At 47.8% G+C, this 20997-nt stretch overlaps 1 protein-coding gene across 5 annotated transcripts in view; it reads right to left on the reverse strand.

Annotated features, from left to right (window-relative positions):
* The window catches only part of LOC109883481 (ankyrin repeat and sterile alpha motif domain-containing protein 1B), a 222995-nt gene that overhangs the window by 183891 nt on the left and 18107 nt on the right, over positions 1 to 20997 (reverse strand). For all 5 annotated transcript variants that reach the window (XM_031831464.1, XM_031831463.1, XM_031831465.1 and 2 more), the window contains exons 4-7: positions 14886 to 15014; positions 9909 to 9985; positions 9667 to 9777; positions 3210 to 3341 (exon numbers count right to left, since the gene is read on the reverse strand). In XM_031831464.1, coding sequence (XP_031687324.1) covers positions 3210 to 3341; positions 9667 to 9777; positions 9909 to 9985; positions 14886 to 15014 — 449 coding nt within the window. The remainder of the gene's footprint in view (positions 1 to 3209; positions 3342 to 9666; positions 9778 to 9908; positions 9986 to 14885; positions 15015 to 20997) is intronic.

The raw sequence follows: 20997 nt of genomic DNA on the forward strand, positions 1-20997 counted from the left end.
ATGTAGGGAAGGAGAGAGAGAGAAATGCGGGGTGATGTAGGGAAGGAGAGAGAGAGATGGGAGGGGGGCGGGTAAGGCCAAGGTGAAAGAAAGTTGTGGAGAAAAAGCGAAGAAGTGAAACCGAGTGGAAAGTGAGAGAGAGACATTTCACCACTTAAAAATAGGAAGAGAACAGAGCCCAGTGGGACTGCCATCACTCTGACAATCTGACAAACCGGACGGATGAGAGGAGGAAGGAGAGAAGAACAGATGGAGAGAAGGAGGAGAGAAAAGGGGAGGGAGACTGAGGAGGTGTGGAGTAAGTCTGCTTTGGTGGTGGACATTGGTGCAGAAAATGCGTTCTTACTTTCAATTTAACCTCTAAAATTAAACAATACAGATGGATATTTTGTGAAGATTGTGTTGAGTAATTGATTGGTTGAACAAACACTTTGAAAGTTCCAGGACTAGTTGAAGCATCCTGTTATAAGTAATATGATTTCCTTGTTGAGAGACAAACCAATCAGGAGGGAGCTGATTGCCTTGGGGACAGGGAGAGCAGGTGTGGGGAGAATTTTGGGCTAGTTGAAACCAAAATGAGGCTAGTTGAGAACAAAATGTACACACACACACAAAATCCCAAAAGTGGACCCTGCTAATCGGCCAGGGACTCCATCCCAGGCCCATCATCCCCCCACCACACAGAGACCCAGGTGTTGATAGATAGTTAACTCTAGCCAGGCTGTGGGCCAGACACAGGAGGGAAGAGGGGGGAGAGAGGGAGGACAGAGGGGGGAGGAAAGAGGGGAAAGAGGCGGGCAGGAGATGGAGGGGAAAGGGGGGGGCAGGAGGGGGAGAGGGAGGGGAGGGGGGGGGCAGGAGGGGGAGAGGGAAAAGGGGGAGACAGGAGGGGAGAGGGAAAACGGGGAGACAGGAGGGGAGAGGGAAAACAGGGGAGACAGGAGGGGAGAGGGAAAACGGGGGAGACAGGAGGGGAGAGGGAAAACGGGGGAGACAGGAGGGGAGAGGGAAAACGGGGGAGACAGGAGGGGAAGAGGGAAAACGGAAAACGGGGGAGACAGGAGGGGAGAGGGAAAACGGGGGAGACAGGAGGGGAGAGGGAAAACAGGGGAGACAGGAGGGGAGAGTTAAAAAGCGGGAGACAGGAGGGGGAGAGAGGGAGGGGAAATAGGGAGACAGGAGGGTAGAGAGGGAGGGGAAAAGAGGGAGACAGGAGGGGAGAGAGAGGGAGGGGAAAAGAGGGAGACAGGCGGGGGAGAGAGGGAGGGGAAAAGAGGGAGACAGGAGGGGAGAGAGGGAGGGGAAATAGGGAGACAGGAGGGGAGAGAGGGAGGGGAAAAGAGGGAGACAGGAGGGGAGAGAGGGAGGGGAAAAGAGGGAGACAGGAGGGGGAGAGAGGGAGGGGAAAAGAGGGAGACAGGAGGGGGAGAGAGGGAGGGGAAAAGAGGGAGACAGGAGGGGGAGAGAGGGAGGGGAAAAGAGGGAGACAGGAGGGGGGAGAGAGGGAGGGGAAAAGAGGGAGACAGGAGGGGAGAGAGGGAGGGGAAAAGAGGGAGACAGGAGGGGGAGAGAGGGAGGGGAAAAGAGGGAGACAGGAGGGGGAGAGAGGGAGGGGAAAAGAGGGAGACAGGAGGGGGAGAGAGGGAGGAGAAAAGAGGGAGACAGGCGGGGGAGAGAGGGAGGGGAAAAGAGGGAGACAGGAGGGGAGAGAGGGAGGGGAAATAGGGAGACAGGAGGAGAGAGAGGGAGGGGAAAAGAGGGAGACAGGAGGGGAGAGAGGGAGGGGAAAAGAGGGAGACAGGAGGGGGAGAGAGGGAGGGGAAAAGAGGGAGACAGGAGGGGAGAGAGGGAGGGGAAAAGAGGGAGAGAGAAAAATTGTAGACCTACACAAGTCTGGTTCATCCTAGGGAGCTATTTCCAAATGCCTGAAGGTACCACGGCCACTCAGGTACCAAGGTACCACTCAGCAAGGAAGAATCCACTGCTCCAAAACCACCATAAAAAGCCAGACTACGGTTTGCAACTGCACATGGACAAAGATCGTACTTTTGGGGGAAATGTCCTCTGGTCTGATAAGATGTATGTTTGGAGAAAAAACGGGGCTTGCAAGCCGAAGAACATCATCCCAACCGTGAAGCACGGCGGCATCATGTTGTGGGTGTGCTTTGTTGCAGGAGGGACTGGTGCACTTCACAAAATAGATGGCATCACGAGGATGGAAAATTATGTGGATATATTGAAGCAACATCTCAAAGACATCAGTCAGGAAGTTAAAGCTTGGTCGCAAATGGGTCTTCCAAATAGACAATGACCCCAAGCATACTTGGTATTGGAGTGGCCATCACAAAGCCCTGACCTCAATCCCATAGAAAATTTGTGGGCAGAATTGAAAAAGCAGAATTGAAAAAGCGTGTGTGAGCAAGGAGGCCTACAAACCTGACTCAGTTACACCAGCTCTGTCAGGAGGAATGGGCCAAAATTCACCCAACTTATTGTGGGAAGCTTGTAGAAAGCTACCCGAAACGTTTGACCCAAGTTAAACAATTTAAAGGCAATGCTACCAAATACTAATTGAGTGTATGTAAACTTCTGACCTACTGGGAATGTGATGAAAGAAATAAAAGCTGAAATACATCATGCTCTCTGCTATTATTCTGACATTTCACATTGTTAAAATAAAGTGGTGATCCTAACTGACCTAAGACAGGGAATGTTTACTGAGTTTAAATGTATTTGGCTAAGGTGTATGTAAATTCTGACTTCAACTGTAGATAGTGAGAAAGATAGATAGTCAGAAAGACAGACAGTCAGAAAGACAGATAGTAAGAAAGACAGATAGTCAGAAAGATAGATCGTGAAAGAGAGCAAGCGGTCGAGAGATACTATGTGGTGCTCACGGCAACACAATGACAAACACACACCAAGCGCAAAACGGAAGACGACATCCACTGATCTCTATTAGTCATGGAAATACATAAACATATTGCTCCATGGCCCAGCAGAGCTGCATTCTGCTGGGTGATGTATATTAACTGAGGGTTTCAGAGGCAACAAGCCATGCAAACTGGGAAACAGGCCATTAGAGTGACTTATGATTGAGACAGGGCAATTATAGCATAGTATACTGGCACTCCATAACAATGGTTATCAGTTAAAGTAATGACAGGAGGAGTAGGAATTACAAGTGACAGGGGGAGGTGTGTGCGTACCTGTGACAGGCTGGAGAAGCCCAGGTTGTGACAACCGTTGCAGGGTGTGAGGGCCTCCCAGAACCCAGCGGGGCCACAGCTATTCTCCCCCTCCTCTTCCTCCTGGGCCGGGGGAAGTGGGGGAGTGGGCCGCTGCAGAGAGATACAATACACACGGTTCATTTAAAACACACTCACAACACACACTCACCACACACACACACACTGAATCTCACACAGCACTACTCCAGATCACTACAGAGAAACACAATACCATATTGAAGATGTAAAAAATGTGTTGGTCTGATATGTACGAGGAAGTGAATCCAGATGCAGAACTGGAAGTCTTTTGAAAACTATTCATGCAAATTGTTGACAAGCACCTGTTAAGAAACTAACCGTGGGAAATGTTAGATCCTCCTGGATTGATGACGAACTGAAACATTTTATGTTTCAAAGAAATTATGCAAAAGAGGTGGCAAACAAGTCAGGCTGCTCTGCCGATTGGTCGACATAATGTTAATTGAGAACTGTTGAAACTAAACTAAACAAAAAGAAGAAAGTATTACCAAACAAAGATAAATGACGAAAAACCCAATTCATCTCCATCATTCACTGAAGTTGAAGTCTGCTACCATTCAATAGTTTACCATCAAGGTTGTCTATACCTGGAGGCTTATCATTATTGATGGATAAAAACTGTTTTTCCACCTCTCCCACACTAACTTGACTGAATTGAAAACAGCAATCCTTCTCCTTCATTATTAAATAAATACTTCATACCAAAATATGATGGTTTACTGTTTCACTTCTGAGTTTTTCCACTACTAGTGAAAATAGTCATTGAAATTATTGGCAATACCAAAATGATTTGTTATGAAAGGCCAACAGAACTAACATCAACAACATGCATGCTAGTCTTTCCTAGTTGAGGGTTGACAAGAGATTAACTGCTTCTCCTAGTTTTAATGAGAAATATTACTGTGACGAAAATACCAGTCTGTAACTTTCAGCTCAGACACTCATTCACACCCCACAAGACATACCACCAGGGGTCTCTTCACAGTCCCCAAGTCCAAAACAAATTCACGGCAACGCAGTTTTATACAGAGCCATGATCGCATGGAACTCTCTTCTATCTCCCATTACTCAAACAGCAAAAGGACCTTCAAAAATACTGATTAAAAAAACAACTCATGGACTGGTGGGGACAAACACACACACACACACACACACACACACACACACACACACACACACACACACACACACACACACACACACACACACACACACACACACACACACACACACACACACACGTGCATGCTAACACACACAATATGCCCTTTTCACAGGGTCTGTATTGCCAAGAGGATATATGTTTAGACAGGTCTTGTGAAAGGGGTATTGTCTCCTGATAATAGCAGTGACCCAAATGATGCAGAGGGAAAGCCCAAGGTCCCAGTGAGATTGAGAGGCAGAGGAAATGGAGAAAGAGCAAGACAGCAACAGAGAGAGATAAATAATGATAGAGAGGGGCAGATGGAGTAAGGAGTAAGGAGGAGAGGGAGAGACATTTCTGTAGAAAATAAATGGAAGAACCAGAAGGTCACCAGTCTTATGAGATTGCGAAAAGACGAAACAAAATGCAATATAGACATACTCTACAAAACACACAATAATCATCTCTCTCTCTCTCTCTCACACACACACACACACACACACACACACACACACACACACACACACACACACACACACACACACACACACACACACACACACACACACACACACACACACACACACACACACACACACACACACACACACACACACACACACACTCTTCAGGTCTATTAGATGGGCTTAACACTGATACCATTATATTTTTCCCATGTCCCAAATTGGACCCTATTCCTTACATACTAGGGTACTACTTTGATCTAGAAAGGGTGCCATAAACACTGCCAGAAAGGGTTCCATTTGGGACACAGGCTTCAACATCGACCCAGGCAGCCAGGTCCTTCCAGGTCTGCTCAGTTGAATGATGATACACTCATTTGGTGGAATAATATTAGCATGTGCTATCTAATGAATATTTCTTGTTCTCTGTTGAATGGTAGAGGTGATTTGTCAGAGCTAGGCCCGTTGGAAGCCTGGGGGTAGAGTAGTGGGACTCCCTGACACCACAAAGTACTATGTTTAGTGGGGAAAAAGCTGGTTTGTTGTGTGCTACTATTAAGGTAGTGTGGGCTTGACTGTGTTGTCAATTGTCATCTTACAATCACACGTGACAAGGCCATGTTGGTACGGGCCGCCAAGGCCATGTCGGTACGGGCCACCAAGGCCAGGTCGGTACGGGCCACCAAGGCCAGGTCGGTACGGGCCACCAAGGCCAGGTCAGTACGGGCCACAAAGGCCATGTCGGTACGGACCACCAAGGCCATGTCGGTACGGGCCACCAAGGCCAGGTCGGTACGGGCCACCAAGGCCATGTCGGTACGGGCAAACAAGGCCATGTCGGTACGGGCAAACAAGGCCATGTCGGTACGGGAAAAACAAGGCCATGTCAGTACGGGCAAACAAGGCCATGTTGGTACGGGCCACCAAGGCCAGGTCGGTACGGCCCACCAAGGCCAGGTCGGTACGGCCCACCAATGATGTCACATCATTATTAAACAAACATGATGAACACCTATCTGTGACCTGGCTGTTGACTTGTTCTATCCAGTAACCAACGTGTGGATTCGTTGCCAAAAGGCTTCGCTACTAGCCAGCGAGGCCCTTCCGTAGTGTACAGCAGACGTAGTGAGGAGGGCAGTGGGCTACACACATAGACATCCAACACTTCGTCTATGGTTATACCTCAGCTCTGGAACCAGGAAGTTGATGAGTGTGTCCTACAGCAGATATGGGAGGTGACCATGTTTTTATTCATCAGTCTGTCTGATGGACAGATGCTGCATCGCTCTCTGACATTTACAGTGTGCCATGCTAATGGAGGTGCATGCATACAAATGACCACATAGGCCTGTATGGGCGCAGGGGACATATTCATACATCCAGATCCATAGACAGCCATACAAATAAGTACGAGACACACACATACAGACACTGACCATGAAGTCACAAAATCGAATACATACTGTTCGTAACCCTCTCCATTACATGTGCTCTCTGTGTGTGTGTGTGTGTGTTTGCACCTACATCGTCGCCTCAGTGTGTAACTGATTGAGACGTGTTTGTGCTTCTATTAAACCAAGGCAAGGCCTGCCCAGAGGCTGTTGCTCCATCAAGCCACCCACTCCCACCACACACACAGCGACAGTGGTTTGATTCAGACCAGATCAATTCCTGTTAGTGTGCCGCGCCAAACGCCACAGGTATCAATCTCCCTGGAAACGAGAGAAACTGGACCCCTGTCGCCATGATGAAAGCCCTTCTACCAATCAGCTCTCAGGGGTAACCAAGGTCTTGTTCTAATACTAAAACACGCACCCTTCCTTCCTACCATACTACCTTCCTTCAAGTGAATTCCAGCAAAATCACTGATTTGATGTAAAGCAAGGACTCCATCACATGGCTTTCACCAATCCAGTCATGTCAGATCAGTGGTTACTTTACAGAAGGAAGGAGGATGTTCTATACTGAACGGAAATGTACAGTGCATTCTGAAAGTATTCCAACACATTCATTTTTTCCCTCTTCAATCTACACACAATACCCCATAATGACAAAGCGAAAGCAGTTTTCATTTTATTTTAGCAAATGTATTAGAAATTTAAAACAGGAATACCTTATTTACATAAGTATTCAGACCCTTGAAACTTGAAATTGAGCTCAGGTGCAACCCGTTTTCCATGGATCATCCTTGAGATGTATCTACAACTTGGAGTCCATCTGTGGTAAATTCTATTGATTGGACATGATTTGGAAAGGCACAAACCTGTCTATATAAGGTCCCACAGTTGACAGTGCATGAAGCAAAAACCAAGCCATGAGGTGGAAGGAATTGTCATAAGAGCTTGTGTTGGGCACAGGTCTGGGAAAGGGTACCAAAAAATGACTGCAACATGAAGGTCCACAAGAACACAGTGGACTCAATCATTCTAAAATGGAAGAAGTTTGGAACCACCAAGACTCTTCCTAGAGCTGGCCGCCTAGCCAAACTGAGCAATCAGGGGGAGAAGGGCCTTGGTTCGGGAGGTGACCAAGAACACGATGGTCACTCTGACAGAGCTCCAGAGTTCCTCTGTGGAGATGGTGGAACCTGCCAGAAGGATAACCATTTCTGCAGCACTCCACCTATCAGGCCTTTACGGTTGAGTGGCCCAGCCAGATCCCAGAGATGTTCCATACGAGCGAAAAACGTATTTCGCTAACATTTTGTTCACAAATTTGTTTACATCCTTGTTAGTGAGAATGTATCCTTTGACATGACAATCCACCACCTGACAGGTATGGGATATCAATAACCTGATTAAACAGCATGTCATTACACAGGTGGACCCTGTGCTGGGGACAAAAGGCCACTAAAAATGTGCAGTTTTGTCACACAACATAATGCCACAGATGTCTCCAGTTTTGAGGGAGTGTGCAATTGGCATGCTGACTGCAGGAATGTCCACAAGAGCAATTGCCAGAGAATTTAATATTAATTTCTCTACCATAAGCCACCTCCAATGTTGTTTTAGAGAATTTGGCAGTACGTCCAACAGGCCTCGCAACCGCAGACCATGTGTAACCACACCAACCAAGGACCTCCACATCTGACTTCTTCACCTGCGGGATAATCTGAGACCAGCCACCCGGACAGCTGATGAATGTGTGGGTTTGCATAACTGAAGAATTTCTGCACAACCTATCAGAAACCGTCTAAGGGAAGCTCATCTGCGTGCTCGTCGTACTCACCAGGGTCTTGACCTGACTGCAGTTCAGTGTCGTAACCAACTTCAGTAGGCAAATGCTCACCTTCGATGGTCACTGGCACGCTGGAGAAGTGGGCTCTTCACAGTTGAATACCGGTTTCAACTGTACCAGGCAGATGTGTGGGCGAGAGGTTTGCTGATGTCAACGTTGTGAACAGAGTGCCGCATGGTGGCAGTGAGGTTATGGTATGGACAGGCATAAGCTACGGACAACAAACACGTGTATTTATTGATGACAATTTGAATGCACAGATACTGTGACGAGTTCCTGAGGACCGTTGTCGTGCCATTCATCCGTCTCCTTCACCTCAAGCTTCAGCATGTCGCAAGGATCTGTACACAATTCCTGGTAGCTGAAAATGTCCCAGTTCATTCATGGCCTGCATACTCACCAGATATGTCACCCATTGAGCACGTATGAGATGCTCTGGATCGACTTGCACGACAGCATGTTCGAGTCCCCGCCAATATCCAGCAACTTCGCACAGCCATTGATGAGGAGTGGGACAACATTCCACAGCCCACAATCATCATCCTGATCAACTCTATTCGCAGCGTGAGGCAGCGTGAGGCAAATAGTGGTCACACCAGATGCTGACTGGTTTTCTGATCTCCGCCCCTACTTTATGTTTAAGGTATCTGTGACTAATAGATGTTTCTGTTTTCCCAGTCATGTGAAATCAAAAGATTAGGCCCTAATTTATTTATTTCAATTGACTGATTTCCTTACATGAACGGTAACCCAGTAATATCTTTGAAATTGTTGAATGTTGAGTTTATGTTTTTGCTCAGTAAACATGTCTGCCTTACAGCGTGTCTGAGGCTGCCCTCTCCTGGTGACTAAATGCTACTACAGTAATGGACCCCAGAGTGATGCAGTAGAACATGGTTTTCCAATCTAAGAATAACAATACGACCGTACGATACCACAGACCCAAAATTGCTAAAGTGGTCCTCACCCTCCACATCCCCCTTGATTACCCCTGGTCCCATCCACCCTCCTTGATCCAAAATGGTCCCCACCCTCCACATCCCCCTTGATTACCCCTGGTCCCATCCACCCTCCCTGATCCAAAATGGTCCCCACCCTCCACATCCCCCTTGATTACCCCTGGTCCCATCCACCCTCCCTGATCCAAAATGTTCCCCACCCTCCACATCCCCCTTGATTACCCCTGGTCCCATCCATCCTCCCTGATCCAAAATGGTCCCCACCTTCCACATCCCCCTTGATTACCCCTGGTCCCATCGACCCTCCCTCATCCAAAATGGTCCCCACCCTCCACATCCCCCTTGATTACCCCTGGTCCCATCCACCCTCCCTGATCCAAATTGGTCCCATCCACCCTCCACATCCCCCTTGATTACCCCTGGTCCCATCCACCCTCCCTGATCCAAAATGGTCCCATCCACCCTCCACATCCCCCTTGATTACCCCTGGTCCCATCCACCCTCCCTCATCCAAAATGGTCCCATCCACCCTCCACATCCCCCTTGATTACCCCTGGTCCCATCCACCCTCCCTGATCCAAAATGGTGCTCACTTTTCTGACTCTGCTCAGGGTGCCGTTACTGCGTCGCTCCTCGTCTGATAGGTGACCGCTGCCAAAGCTCTCCATGGAATGAGAGTGGGATGAGATGGTCTGGCAGAGCTCCTAAGTAGAGGAGAGTGGAGTCGGGTACTAATTTAATGACTTGGTTTGACCACCACAAGCATCAGCAATGATTCCAAAGACAACACAAGAATCTATAAGATAAAGATGAAGAGATCAACAACATAACACACCTCAAAGGAGTAGTCTCTGTCCCGACACATCTTCATCTCATTCAGCAGCTTGGAGAGCTCCCCTGTCACAGCATCATCTGGGGAGGAGGAGGAGGGAAGGAGATGGGGGAGAGGGAGGAGTAGAGGGAGCGAAGGAGAGACGAGGGAGAGGAGAGAGATTACAAGGGGAGAGAGAGGGGAGATATGGGGAGAGAGAGAGAGAGAGATGGGAGAGAGAGGGGAGAGAGAGAGGGGAGAGAGAGGGGAGAGAGAGAGAGAGAAGATGGGGGAGAGAGAGGGGAGATGGGAGATATGGGGAGAGAGGAGATGGAGAGATATGGGGAGAGAGAGGAGATGGGAGAGGGGGACAGAGAGAAGATGGGAGAGGGGGAGAGAGAGAAGATGGGAGAGGGGGACAGAGAGAAGATGGGAGAGGGGGAGAGAGAGAAGATGGGAGAGGGGGAGAGAGAGAAGATGGGAGAGGGGGAGAGAGAGAAGATGGGAGAGGGGGAGAGAGAGAAGATGGGAGAGGAGATTGTGTATAGTCAAAGGAAGGGGGAAAAAAATACAATATGTTTTCAACAATTAGCGTTAATTGTGACATGTAAGGCTGTTAAAGAATGGAGAGGTGAGAAAGTCAAAAGAGAAGAAGCCTCTTTCTCCATCATTCTCTCTCTTTCAATCTACTTTTCTCTGCGGCCTCTTTCGGAATCAATATCTAGCCTCTGCCACTGTGGCACACACACATCTTGGAGTGACCTGCTCACCGATGGTATTTCCTTCATTGAAAACAGCTAGAGACAGAGTACTATAGTACATAATGATGATGGATCAAACTGGGGTTGTTTCTACTGAACAAATTAACTAAAGAGAGCAGACCTGGCCAAATACACGTCAACACCTTAATATGTTCCTCTCTGTGTGGCGGCGTTCTAATCCTGGAAGTAGTTCCTCCGGTCTGCCCTCGTTCACTGGCCTTCACAGACCTGAAAGCACCACTCTCTCTCCCTCCCCCTCCCTCTCTCCTCCTTTCTCCACAACACCCTCCCCCACTCCTTTCTCCACAACACCCTCCCTCTCTCCTTTCTCCACCACACCCTCTCTCCTCCTTTCTCCACCACACCCTCTCTCCTCCTTTCTCCACCACACCCTCTCTCCTCCTTTCTCCACCACACCCTCTCTCCTCCTTTCTCCACCACACCCTCCCTCTCTCCTTTCTCCACAACACCCTCCCTCTCTCCACAACACCCTTCCTCTCTCCTTTCTCCACAACACCCTCTCTCCTCCTTTCTCCACCACACCCGCCCTCTCTCCTTTCTCCACAACACCCTCCCTCTCTCCTTTCTCCACAACACCCTCCCTCTCTCCTTTCTCCACAACACCATCTCTCTCTCCTTTCTCCACAACACCCTCCCTCTCTCCTCCTTTCTCCACAACACCCTCCCTCTCTCCTCCTTTCTCCATAACACCCTCCCTCTCTCCTTTCTCCACCACACCCTCCCTCTCTCCTTTCTCCACCACACCCTCCCTCTCTCCTTTCTCCACCACACCGTCTCTCCTCCTTTCTCCACAACACCCTCCCTCTCTCCTTTCTCCACCACACCCTCCCTCTCTTCTTTCTCCACAACACCCCCCCTCTCTCCACAACACCCCCCCCTCTCTCCACAACACCCTCTCTCCTCCTTTCTCCACAACACCCTCCCTCTCTCCTTTCTCAACCACACCCTCCCTCTCTCCTTTCTCCACAACACCCTCCCTGTCTCCCTCCCTCTCTCCACCATTCCCTCTCACCCTACAATAAAACGTGTTCAGGCATGCACGAGCTGTGCTGAATGTGTATTTTCTGCTCCCTCCCTCTCTCTCTCTCTCTCCCTCCCTCAATAAAGATAATTAAAGGGGAGTGCTGACTGGTGGTGATTGAGAAGAGAGAGAGAGAGAGCAGCGGGAATTGTATGAGAGATACCAGTGCACCGCTCCAACTCAGCCACTAGGGGCAGTGTTGGATAAGGGGAAAACACTATGGAAGTTGACTGAGGTAGTACAGGTTCATACCAATAGGCAGTGCTCACCATGTGTGTAGTAGATACAGTGCCTTCGGGAATGTATTCAGACCCTGGGACTTCATCCACACTTTGTGTTACGTTACAGCCGTACACTTTTTCCCCTCATCAATCTACACACAATACCCCAGAAATGTTTTGCTAATTTATTAAGAATAAAAAACTGAAATAGCACATTTAAATAAGTACTCAAAATCAGATCAAAATCAAATCAAATGTATTTGTCACATACACATGGTTAGCAGATGTTAATGCGAGTGTAGCGAAATGCTTGTGCCTCTAGTTCCAACAATGCAGTAATAACCAACGAGTAATCTAACCTAACAATTCCACAACTACTACCTTCTACACACAAGTGTAAAGGGATAAAGAATATGTACATAAAGATATATGAATGAGTGATGGTACAGAGCGGCATAGGCAAGATGCAGTAGATGGTATAGAGTACAGTATATACATATGAGATGAGTAATGTAGGGTATATAAACATAAAGTGCCATAGTTTAAAGTGGCTAGTGATACATGTGTTGCATTAAGATGGCAAGATGCAGTAGATGATATAGAGTATGGTATATACATATGAGATGAGTAATGTAGGGTATGTAAACATGATATTAAGTAGCATTGTTTAAAGTGGCTAGTGATACATTTTTTACATCAATTTCCATAAATGTCCATTATTAAAGTGGCTAGAGTTGAGTCAGTATGTTGGCAGCAGCCGCTCAATGTTAGTGGTGGCTGTTTAACAGTCTGATGGCCTTGAGATAGAAGCTGTTTTTCAGTTTCTCTGTCCCTGCTTTGATGCACCTGTACTGACCTCGCCTTCTGGATGATAGCAGATTGAACAGGCAGTGGCTCAGGTGGTTGTTGTCCTTGATGATCTTTATGGCTTTCCTGTGACATCTGGTGGTGTAGGTGTCCTGGAGGGCAGGGAGTTTGCCCCCGGTGATGCGTTGTGCAGACCTCACTACCCTCTGGAGAGCCTTACGGTTGTGGGAGGAGCAGTTGCCGTACCAGGCGGTGATACAGCCCGACAGGATGCTCTCGTTTGTGAGTGCTTTTGGTGACAAGCTGAATTTCTTCAGCCTCCTGAGGTTTGAAGAGGCGCTGCTGCGCCTTCTTCACCACGCTGTTTGTGTGGGTGGACCAATTCAGTTTGTCCGTGATGTGTACGCTGAGGAACTTAAAACGTACTACCCTCTCCACTACTGTCCCGTCGATGTGGATAGGGGGGTGCTCCCTCTGCTGTTTCCTGAAGTCCACAATCATCTCCTTTGTTTTGTTGATGTTGAGTGTGAGGTTATTTTCCTGACACCACACTCCGAGGGCCCTCACCTCCTCCCTGTAGGCCGTCTCGTCGTTGTTGGTAATCAAGCCTACCACTGTAGTGTCGTCTGCAAACTTGATGATTGAGTTGGAGGCGTGCATGGCCACGCAGTCGTGGGTGAACAGGGAGTACAGGAGAGGGCTCAGAACGCACCCTTGTGGGGCCCCAGTGTTGAGGATCAGCGGGGTGGAGATGTTGTTACCTACCCTCACCACCTGGGGGCGGCCCGTCAGGAAGTCCAGTACCCAGTTGCACAGGGCGGGGTCGAGACCCAGGGTTTCGAGCTTGATGACGAGTTTGGAGGGTACTATGGTGTTAAATTCTGAGCTGTAGTCAATGAACAGCATTCTTACATAGGTATTCCTCTTGTCCAGATGTGTTAGGGCAGTGTGCAGTGTGGTTGCGTCGTCTGTGGACCTATTGGGGCTGTAAGCAAATTAGAGTGGGTCTAGGGTGTCAGGTAGGTTGGAGGCCCTTTACTCAGTACTTTGTTGAAGCACCTTTGGCATCGATTACAGCCTCTTCTTGGATATGACGCTACAAGCTTGGCACACCTGTATTTGGGGAGTTTCTCCCATTCTTCTCTGCAGATCCTCTCAAGCTCTATCAGGTTGGATGGGGAGCGACGCCACACAGCTATTTTCAGGTCTCTCCAGAGATGTTCGATCGGGTTCAAGTCCGGGCTCTGGCTAGGCCACTCAAGAACATTTAAGAGTCTTGTCCCGAAGCCACTCCCGCGTTGTCTTGGCTGTGTGCTTAGGGTCGTTGTCCTGTTGGAAGGTGAACCTTCACCCCAGTCTGAGGTCCTGAGCGCTCTGGGGGAGGTTTTCATCAAGGACTCTCTGTACTTTACTCCATTCATCTTTGCCTCCATCCTGAGTAGTCTCCCAGTCCCTGCTGCTGAAAAACATCCACACAGTATGATGCTGCCATCACCATGCTTCACCGTAGGGATGGTGCCAGGTTTCCTCCAGATGTGATGCTTGGCATTCAGGCCAAATAGTTCAATCTAGGTTTCATAAGACCAGAGAATCTTGTTTCATGGTCTGAGAGTCTTTAGGTGCCTCCAAGAGGGCTGTCATGTGCCTTTTACTAAGGAGTGGCTTCCGTCAAGTCACTCTACCATAAAGGCCTGATTGGTGGAGTGCTGCAGAGATGGTTGTCCTTCTGGAAGGTTCTCCCATCTCCACAGAAGAACTCGGGAGCTCTGTCAGAGTGACCATCGGGTTCTTGGTCACCTCCCTGACCAAAGTCCTTCTCCCCCAATTGGTCAGTTTAGCCAGGTGGCCAGCTCCAGGAAGAATCTTGGTGGTTACAAGCTTAATCCATTTAAGAATGATGGAGGATAAGGTATTTCTGTTTTTTATATTTAATACATTTGCCAACATTTCTAAAAACCTGTTTTCGCTTTGTCATTATGAGGTATTTGTGTGAGGATGATTAAGATTAAGGCCGTAACGTAAACACATGTGGGAAAAGCCAAGGGGTCTGCATACTTCCAGAGGGCACTGTATGTGTATAGTGTGTGTGTGTTTGTGCGTGTACGTATGCGTGTGTGTGTGTGTGTGTGTGCGCGCAAGTTTGTGTGTGTGTGTGTGTGTGTATACTTACTTTTGTGCCTGAGGGAGGGGGAGGCGGAGGGAGAGGGGATAGAGGTGCGAGGTGTGGGGACAGGATACTGGCGAATAGGTTCCTCCATCAACACACTCTTATTGTCCATCATCTCCTCCATCATATATTCTGGAGAGAGAGGGGGGTGAGAGAGAGAGGAGGGAGAGAGAGAGAGGAGGGAGAGAGAGAGGAGGGAGAAAGAGAGAAGGGAGAGAGGAGAGAGAGAGGAGGGAGTGAGGAGGGAGTGAAGAGCGAGAGAAGGAGAGAGGAGAGAGAGAGAGAGAGAGAGAGAGAGAGAGAGAGAGAGAGAGAGAGAGAGAGAGAGAGAGAGAGAGAGAGAGAGAGAGAGAGAGAAAAGGGAGTACAAGAGAGAGACCGAGAGAGAGAGAGACAGACAGAGACGGACAGAGAGACAGAGAGACAGAGAGACAGAGAGAGAGACAGAGAGATAGAGAGAGAGACAGAGAGAGAGAGACAGAGAGAGAGAGCGTGGTGATGTGATTGCAGGGTTCAAAGGGTTGCAGACATAGATAGAGCAGGGAACCATTTTATTGTACTGATCAAATCAAATCAAATGTATTTATATAGCCCTTTGTACATCAGCTAATATCTCAAAGTGCTGTACAGAAACCCAGACAAAACCCCAAACAGCAAGCAATGCAGGTGTTGAAGCACGTAGGAACTGCCTAGAAAGGCCAAAACCTAGGAAGAAACCTAGAGAGGAACCAGGCTATGAGGAACCATAATGATAATGAACCACACACAGAAACACACACAGCAATACAAGGCGTATGGAATGGGAGTGTGAAGCAGGAAGAAACTATGAGCTTCTGTGTCGCTAACACAGACACAGCAGGCTTGTTGAGTTTAGTCACAAGGCAGGAGCCTGGCTGTGTGTTAGTATGAACGATCCAACTAAGGTCAGAGGTACTGTAACACACAGGGAGTGTGTGTGTGTGTGTGTGTGTGTGTGTGTGTGTGTGTGTGTGTGTGTGTGTGTGTGTGTGTGTGTGTGTGTGTGTGTGTGTGTGTGTGTGTGTGGGTGTGTGTGTGTGTGTGTGTGTGTGTGTGTGGTGTAAAAAGGTGTTAGAGAAAAAAAAATCAGGCATAAGATATTCATATATAACTTTTAAATATATGGATTGAATCATTTAAATACATGAATAATGATGACGGAATACTATTGCGTTTAAATGGGTGGGATTAATCGCGGAATGAAATTCCACTTTCTCTCCCTCTGACAGGGATAGGGAGGCAGCTGATCCATTCACTCTCTCCCAGCTCAACCCTGAATTTGATTTTCTGTCACAATCTCTGCATTTCTCTTCTCCTCCCCTGCCTCTGTCTGTCTTTCTCCCTCTCCTTCTCTCCCCCTACTAACCTCTCCCTCTCCTTCTCTCCCCCTACTAACCTCTCCCTCTCCTTCTCTCCCCTACTAACTCTCCTCTCCTTCTCTCCCCCTACTAACCTCTCCCTCTCCTTCTCTCCCCCTACTAACCTCTCCCTCTCCTTCTCTCCCCTACTAACCTCTCCCTCTCCTTCTCTCCCCCTGCTAACCTCTCCCTCTCCTTCTCTCCCCCTGCTAACCTCTCCCTCTCCTTCTCTCCCCCTACTAACCTCTCCCTCTCCTTCTCTCCCCTACTAACCTCTCCCTCTCCTTCTCTCCCCCTACTAACCTCTCCCTCTCCTTCTCTCCCCCTACTAACCTCTCCCTCTCCTTCTCTCCCCCTACTAACCTCTCCCTCTCCTTCTCTCCCCCTACTAACCTCTCCCTCTCCTTCTCTCCCCCCTACTAACTCTCCCCTCCTTCTCTCCCCCTACTAACCTCTCCCTCTCCTTCTCTCCCCCTACTAACCTCTTCCTCCTCTCTCATTCCTGACCCTGAATTAACCCCTCTGTTTCCATCTCTCTCTTCTCTCTCATCCATCTTTACAGTTTCCTCTCTAAATCATCGAGAACTGGTCTCTGTCTGTTTGTCTCTCCTCTCTCTCTCTCTCTCTCTTCTCTCTCTCTCTCTCTCTGTGTCTGTCTGTTTGTCTGTCTCTCTCTCTGTGTGTGTCTCTCTCTGTCTGTCTGTCTGTCTGTCTGTCTGTCTGTCTGTCTGTCTGTCTGTCTGTCTGTCTGTCTGTCTGTCTGTCTGTCTGTCTGTCTGTCTGTCTGTCTGTCTGTCTGTCTGTCTGTCTGTCTGTCTGTCTGTCTGTCTCTCTCTCTCTCTGTCTCTCTCGCTCTCTCTGTGTGTCTCTCTCTCTGTGTGTCTGTGTGTCTGTTTGTCTGTCTGTGTGTCTGTGTGTCTGTCTGTGTGTCTGTGTGTCTGTCTGTGTGTGTGTGTGTCTCTCTCTGTCTCTCTGTGATTAGCGATACAGGGAGCACAACAGCAGACTGCTGGGCTTCTACTAGCACCACTGATTGTAGCTTCTATATGTCAGGTCAAGACTGTTCGTCTTCTCTGGTGTCTAGTCAACCCCAGTCTACAGCTGTGATTAAAGGGATATTCGGGCCATTGTTCTGCTCCCCCAGAGTCAGATGAACTTGTGGATACCATTTTTGTGTCTCTTCGAGTCTGCGTGCAGTATGACTGAAGCATATGCGCAGGTCAGCATTTTTCGTCATGAATCTTGTTCTGGAGGCAGTACTGCAGAGTGGTCGCTAGCTGGCCACAAAGTCAGCAAATCAGATTTTAAAGCTAACCCTAACCACACTGCTAACCCTAATGCCGAACCTTAAATGAAGACCAAAAAGCACATTTTTGTTTTCATACATTTTTCTAATTTTGACTTTGCAGCTGGCCCATCTAGTGGAAATCACTCTGTTCTGCCGCCATACTCTAGCATACCTGTAGTCTTCTAGTCATTTTGCTAACGCTAGTTAGCATTGGCTCGTAACACTAGCTCTAACTTCCTTCATACTGTGACGCAGAGATAAACAAATGGTGTCCACAAGTTCATCTGACTCCGGGTAAATAGAATAAGAAATAGATGGCAATTTGCATGTGCATGTGTGGGGGTAACACACCCTAACCAGAAGCGGTGCTCCTAGTGGCTGGAGACTTTAATGCAGGCAAACTTAAATCAGTTTTACAACATTTTTACCAGCATGTCACATGTAGAACCAGAGAAAAAAAGTCCTAGACCACCTTTACTCCAAACACAGAGATGCAAACAAGCTCTCCCCCGACCTCCATTTTACAAATCTGACCATAATTCTATCCTCCTAATTCCTGCTTACAAGCAAAAACTAAAGCAGGAAGTACCAGTGATTCGCTCAATACGGAAGTGGTCAGATGACACGGATGCTACACTACAGGACTGTTTTGCTATCACAGACTGGAATATGTTCCGGGATTCATCCACTGGCATTGAGGAGTTCACCACCTCAGTTATTACTTCATCAATAAGTACACTGACGACGTCGTCCCCACAATAACTGTACGTACATATCCCAACCAGAAGCCATAGATTACAGGCAACATCCCCATTGAGCTAAAGGCTAGAGCTGCCAAAGCGTCAATATAGGATTAAGATTGAATCCTATATTGACGCTTTGCTTGTTTGATGGTTCATCTGAGGGCATAGCGGGATTTCTTATAAGCGGCTCTGACGCTCATTGGATGTGGCAGGGCTTGAAAACTATTACGGACTACAAAGGGAAACCCAGAAGTGAGCTGCCCAGTGACGCGAGCCTACCAGACGAGCTAAATGCCTTTTATGCTCGCTTCGATGCAAGCAACACTGAAGCATGCACGAGAGCACCAGCTGTTATGGATGACTGTGTGATAACGCTCTCGGCAGCCGATGTGAACAAAACCTTTAAACAGGTCAACATTCACAAAGATGCTGGGCCACACGGATTACCAGAACATGTACTCAAAGCATGCGTGGACCAACTGGCAAGTGTCTTCACTGACATTTTTAACTTCTTCGAGATAGGGGGCGCTCTTTTAATTTTTGGATAAAAAACTTTCCCGTTTTAAACAAGATATTTTGTCACGAAAAGATGCTCGACTATGCATGTAATTGACAGCTTTGGAAAGAAAAAACTCTGACATTTCCAAAACGGCAAAGATATTATCTGTGAGTGCCCCAGAACTAATGCTACAGGCGAAACCAAGATGACATTTCATACAGGAAATGGTCCAGATTTTGAATGCCCTGTGTTCCAATGTCTCCTTATATGGCTGTGAATGCGCCAGGAATGAGCCTGCACTTTCTGTCGTTTCCCCAAGGTGTTTGCAGCATTGTGATGTATTTGTAGGCATATCATTGGAAGATTGATCATAAGAGACTACATTTACCAGGTGTCCGCCCGGTGTCCTCCGTCAAAATTATTGCGTAATCTCCAGGTCCATGCGCGTTCCATTTTCTTCAGAGGAGAAACCAAACTGCCACGAATGATTTATCATCGATAGATATGTGAAAAACACCTTGAGGATTGATTCTAAACAACATTTGCCATGTTTCTGTCGATATTATGGAGTTAATTTGGAAAAAGGTTCACGTTGTAATGACTTAATTTTCTGGTTTTTTCTTACCCAAACGTGATGAACAAAATGGAGCGATTTGTCCAAATAATCTTTTTGGAAAAACTGAACATTTGCTATCTAACAGAGTCTCCTCATTGAAAACATCTGAAGTTCTTCAAAGGTAAATTCTTTTATTTGAATGATTTTCTTGTTTTTGTGAAAATGTTGCATGCTGAATGCTAAGGTTAAATGCTATGCTAGGCTATCAATACTCTTACACAAATGCTTGTTTAGCTATGGTTCAAATGCATATTTTGAAAATCTGAGATGACAGTGTTGTTAACAAAAGGCTAAGCTTGAGAGCTAATATATTTATTTCATTTCATTTGCGATTTTCATGAATAGTTAACGTTGCGTTATGGTAATGAGCTTGAGGCTATAAATAGGATCCCGGATATGGGATTGCTCGTCGCAACAGGTTAACCTCTCCCTGACCGAGTCTGTAATACCTACATGTTTCAAGCAGACAAACATAGTCCCTGTGCCCAAGGAAGCGAAGTTAACCTGCCTAAATGATTTCCGCCTCGTGGCACTCACGTCGGTAGCCATGAAGTGCTTTGAAAGACTGGTCATGGCTCACAGCAGCATCCTCCCGGACACCCTAGACCCACTCAAATTCACATACCGCCCCAACCGATCCACAGATGACACAATCTCAATCGCACTCCACGCTGCCCTTTCTCACCTGGACAAAAGGAACATCTACGTGAGAATGCTGTTCATTGACTACAGCTCAGCGTTCAACACCATAGCTCTCACAAAGCTCATCACTAAGCTAAGGATTCTGGGGCTAAACACCTCCCACTGCAAATGGATCCTGGACGGGCCGCCCCCAGGTGGTAATAGTAGGCAACAACAAGTTTGCCACGCTGATCCATAACATTGGGGCCCCTCAGGGGTGTGTATTTAGTCCCCTCCTGTATTCCCTGTTCACTCACATATGCGTGGCCAAACACAACTCCAACACCATCATTAAGTTTGCTGACATCACAACAGTGGTAGGCCTGATCACAGACAACAATGAGGGGGCCTATAGGGAGGAGGTCAGAGAACTGGCAGTGTGGTGCCAGGACAACAACCTCTCCCTCAATGTGAGCAAGACAAAGGAGAGGATCGTGAACTACAGGAAAAACATTGACGGGGCTGTAGTGGAGCGGGTCAAGAGTTTCAAGTTCCTTGGTGTCCACATCACCAACAAACTATCATGGTCCAAACATACCAAGACAGTCGTAAAGAGGGCATGACAAAACCTTTTCCCCCTCAGGAGACTGAAAAGATTTGGCATGGGTCCTCAGATCCTCAAAAGGTTCTACAGCTGCACCATAGAGAGCATCCTGACCGGTTGCATCACCGCCTGGTATGGCAACTGCTTGGCATCTGACCGTAAGGCGCTACAGAGGGTGGTGCGTACAGCCCAGTACATCACTGGGGCCAAGCTTCCTGCAATTAAGGACCTAGGCGATGTCAGAGGAAAGCCTATAAAATTGTCAGAGACTCCAGTCACCCAAGTTATAGACTGTTGTCTTTGCTACCGCACGGAAAGCGGTACCGGAGTGCCAAGTCTAGGACCAAAAAGCTCCTCAACAGCTTCTA

This window comes from Oncorhynchus kisutch, linkage group LG9, assembly GCF_002021735.2.
Source record: "Oncorhynchus kisutch isolate 150728-3 linkage group LG9, Okis_V2, whole genome shotgun sequence".
NCBI classification, from domain to species: domain Eukaryota; kingdom Metazoa; phylum Chordata; class Actinopteri; order Salmoniformes; family Salmonidae; genus Oncorhynchus; species Oncorhynchus kisutch.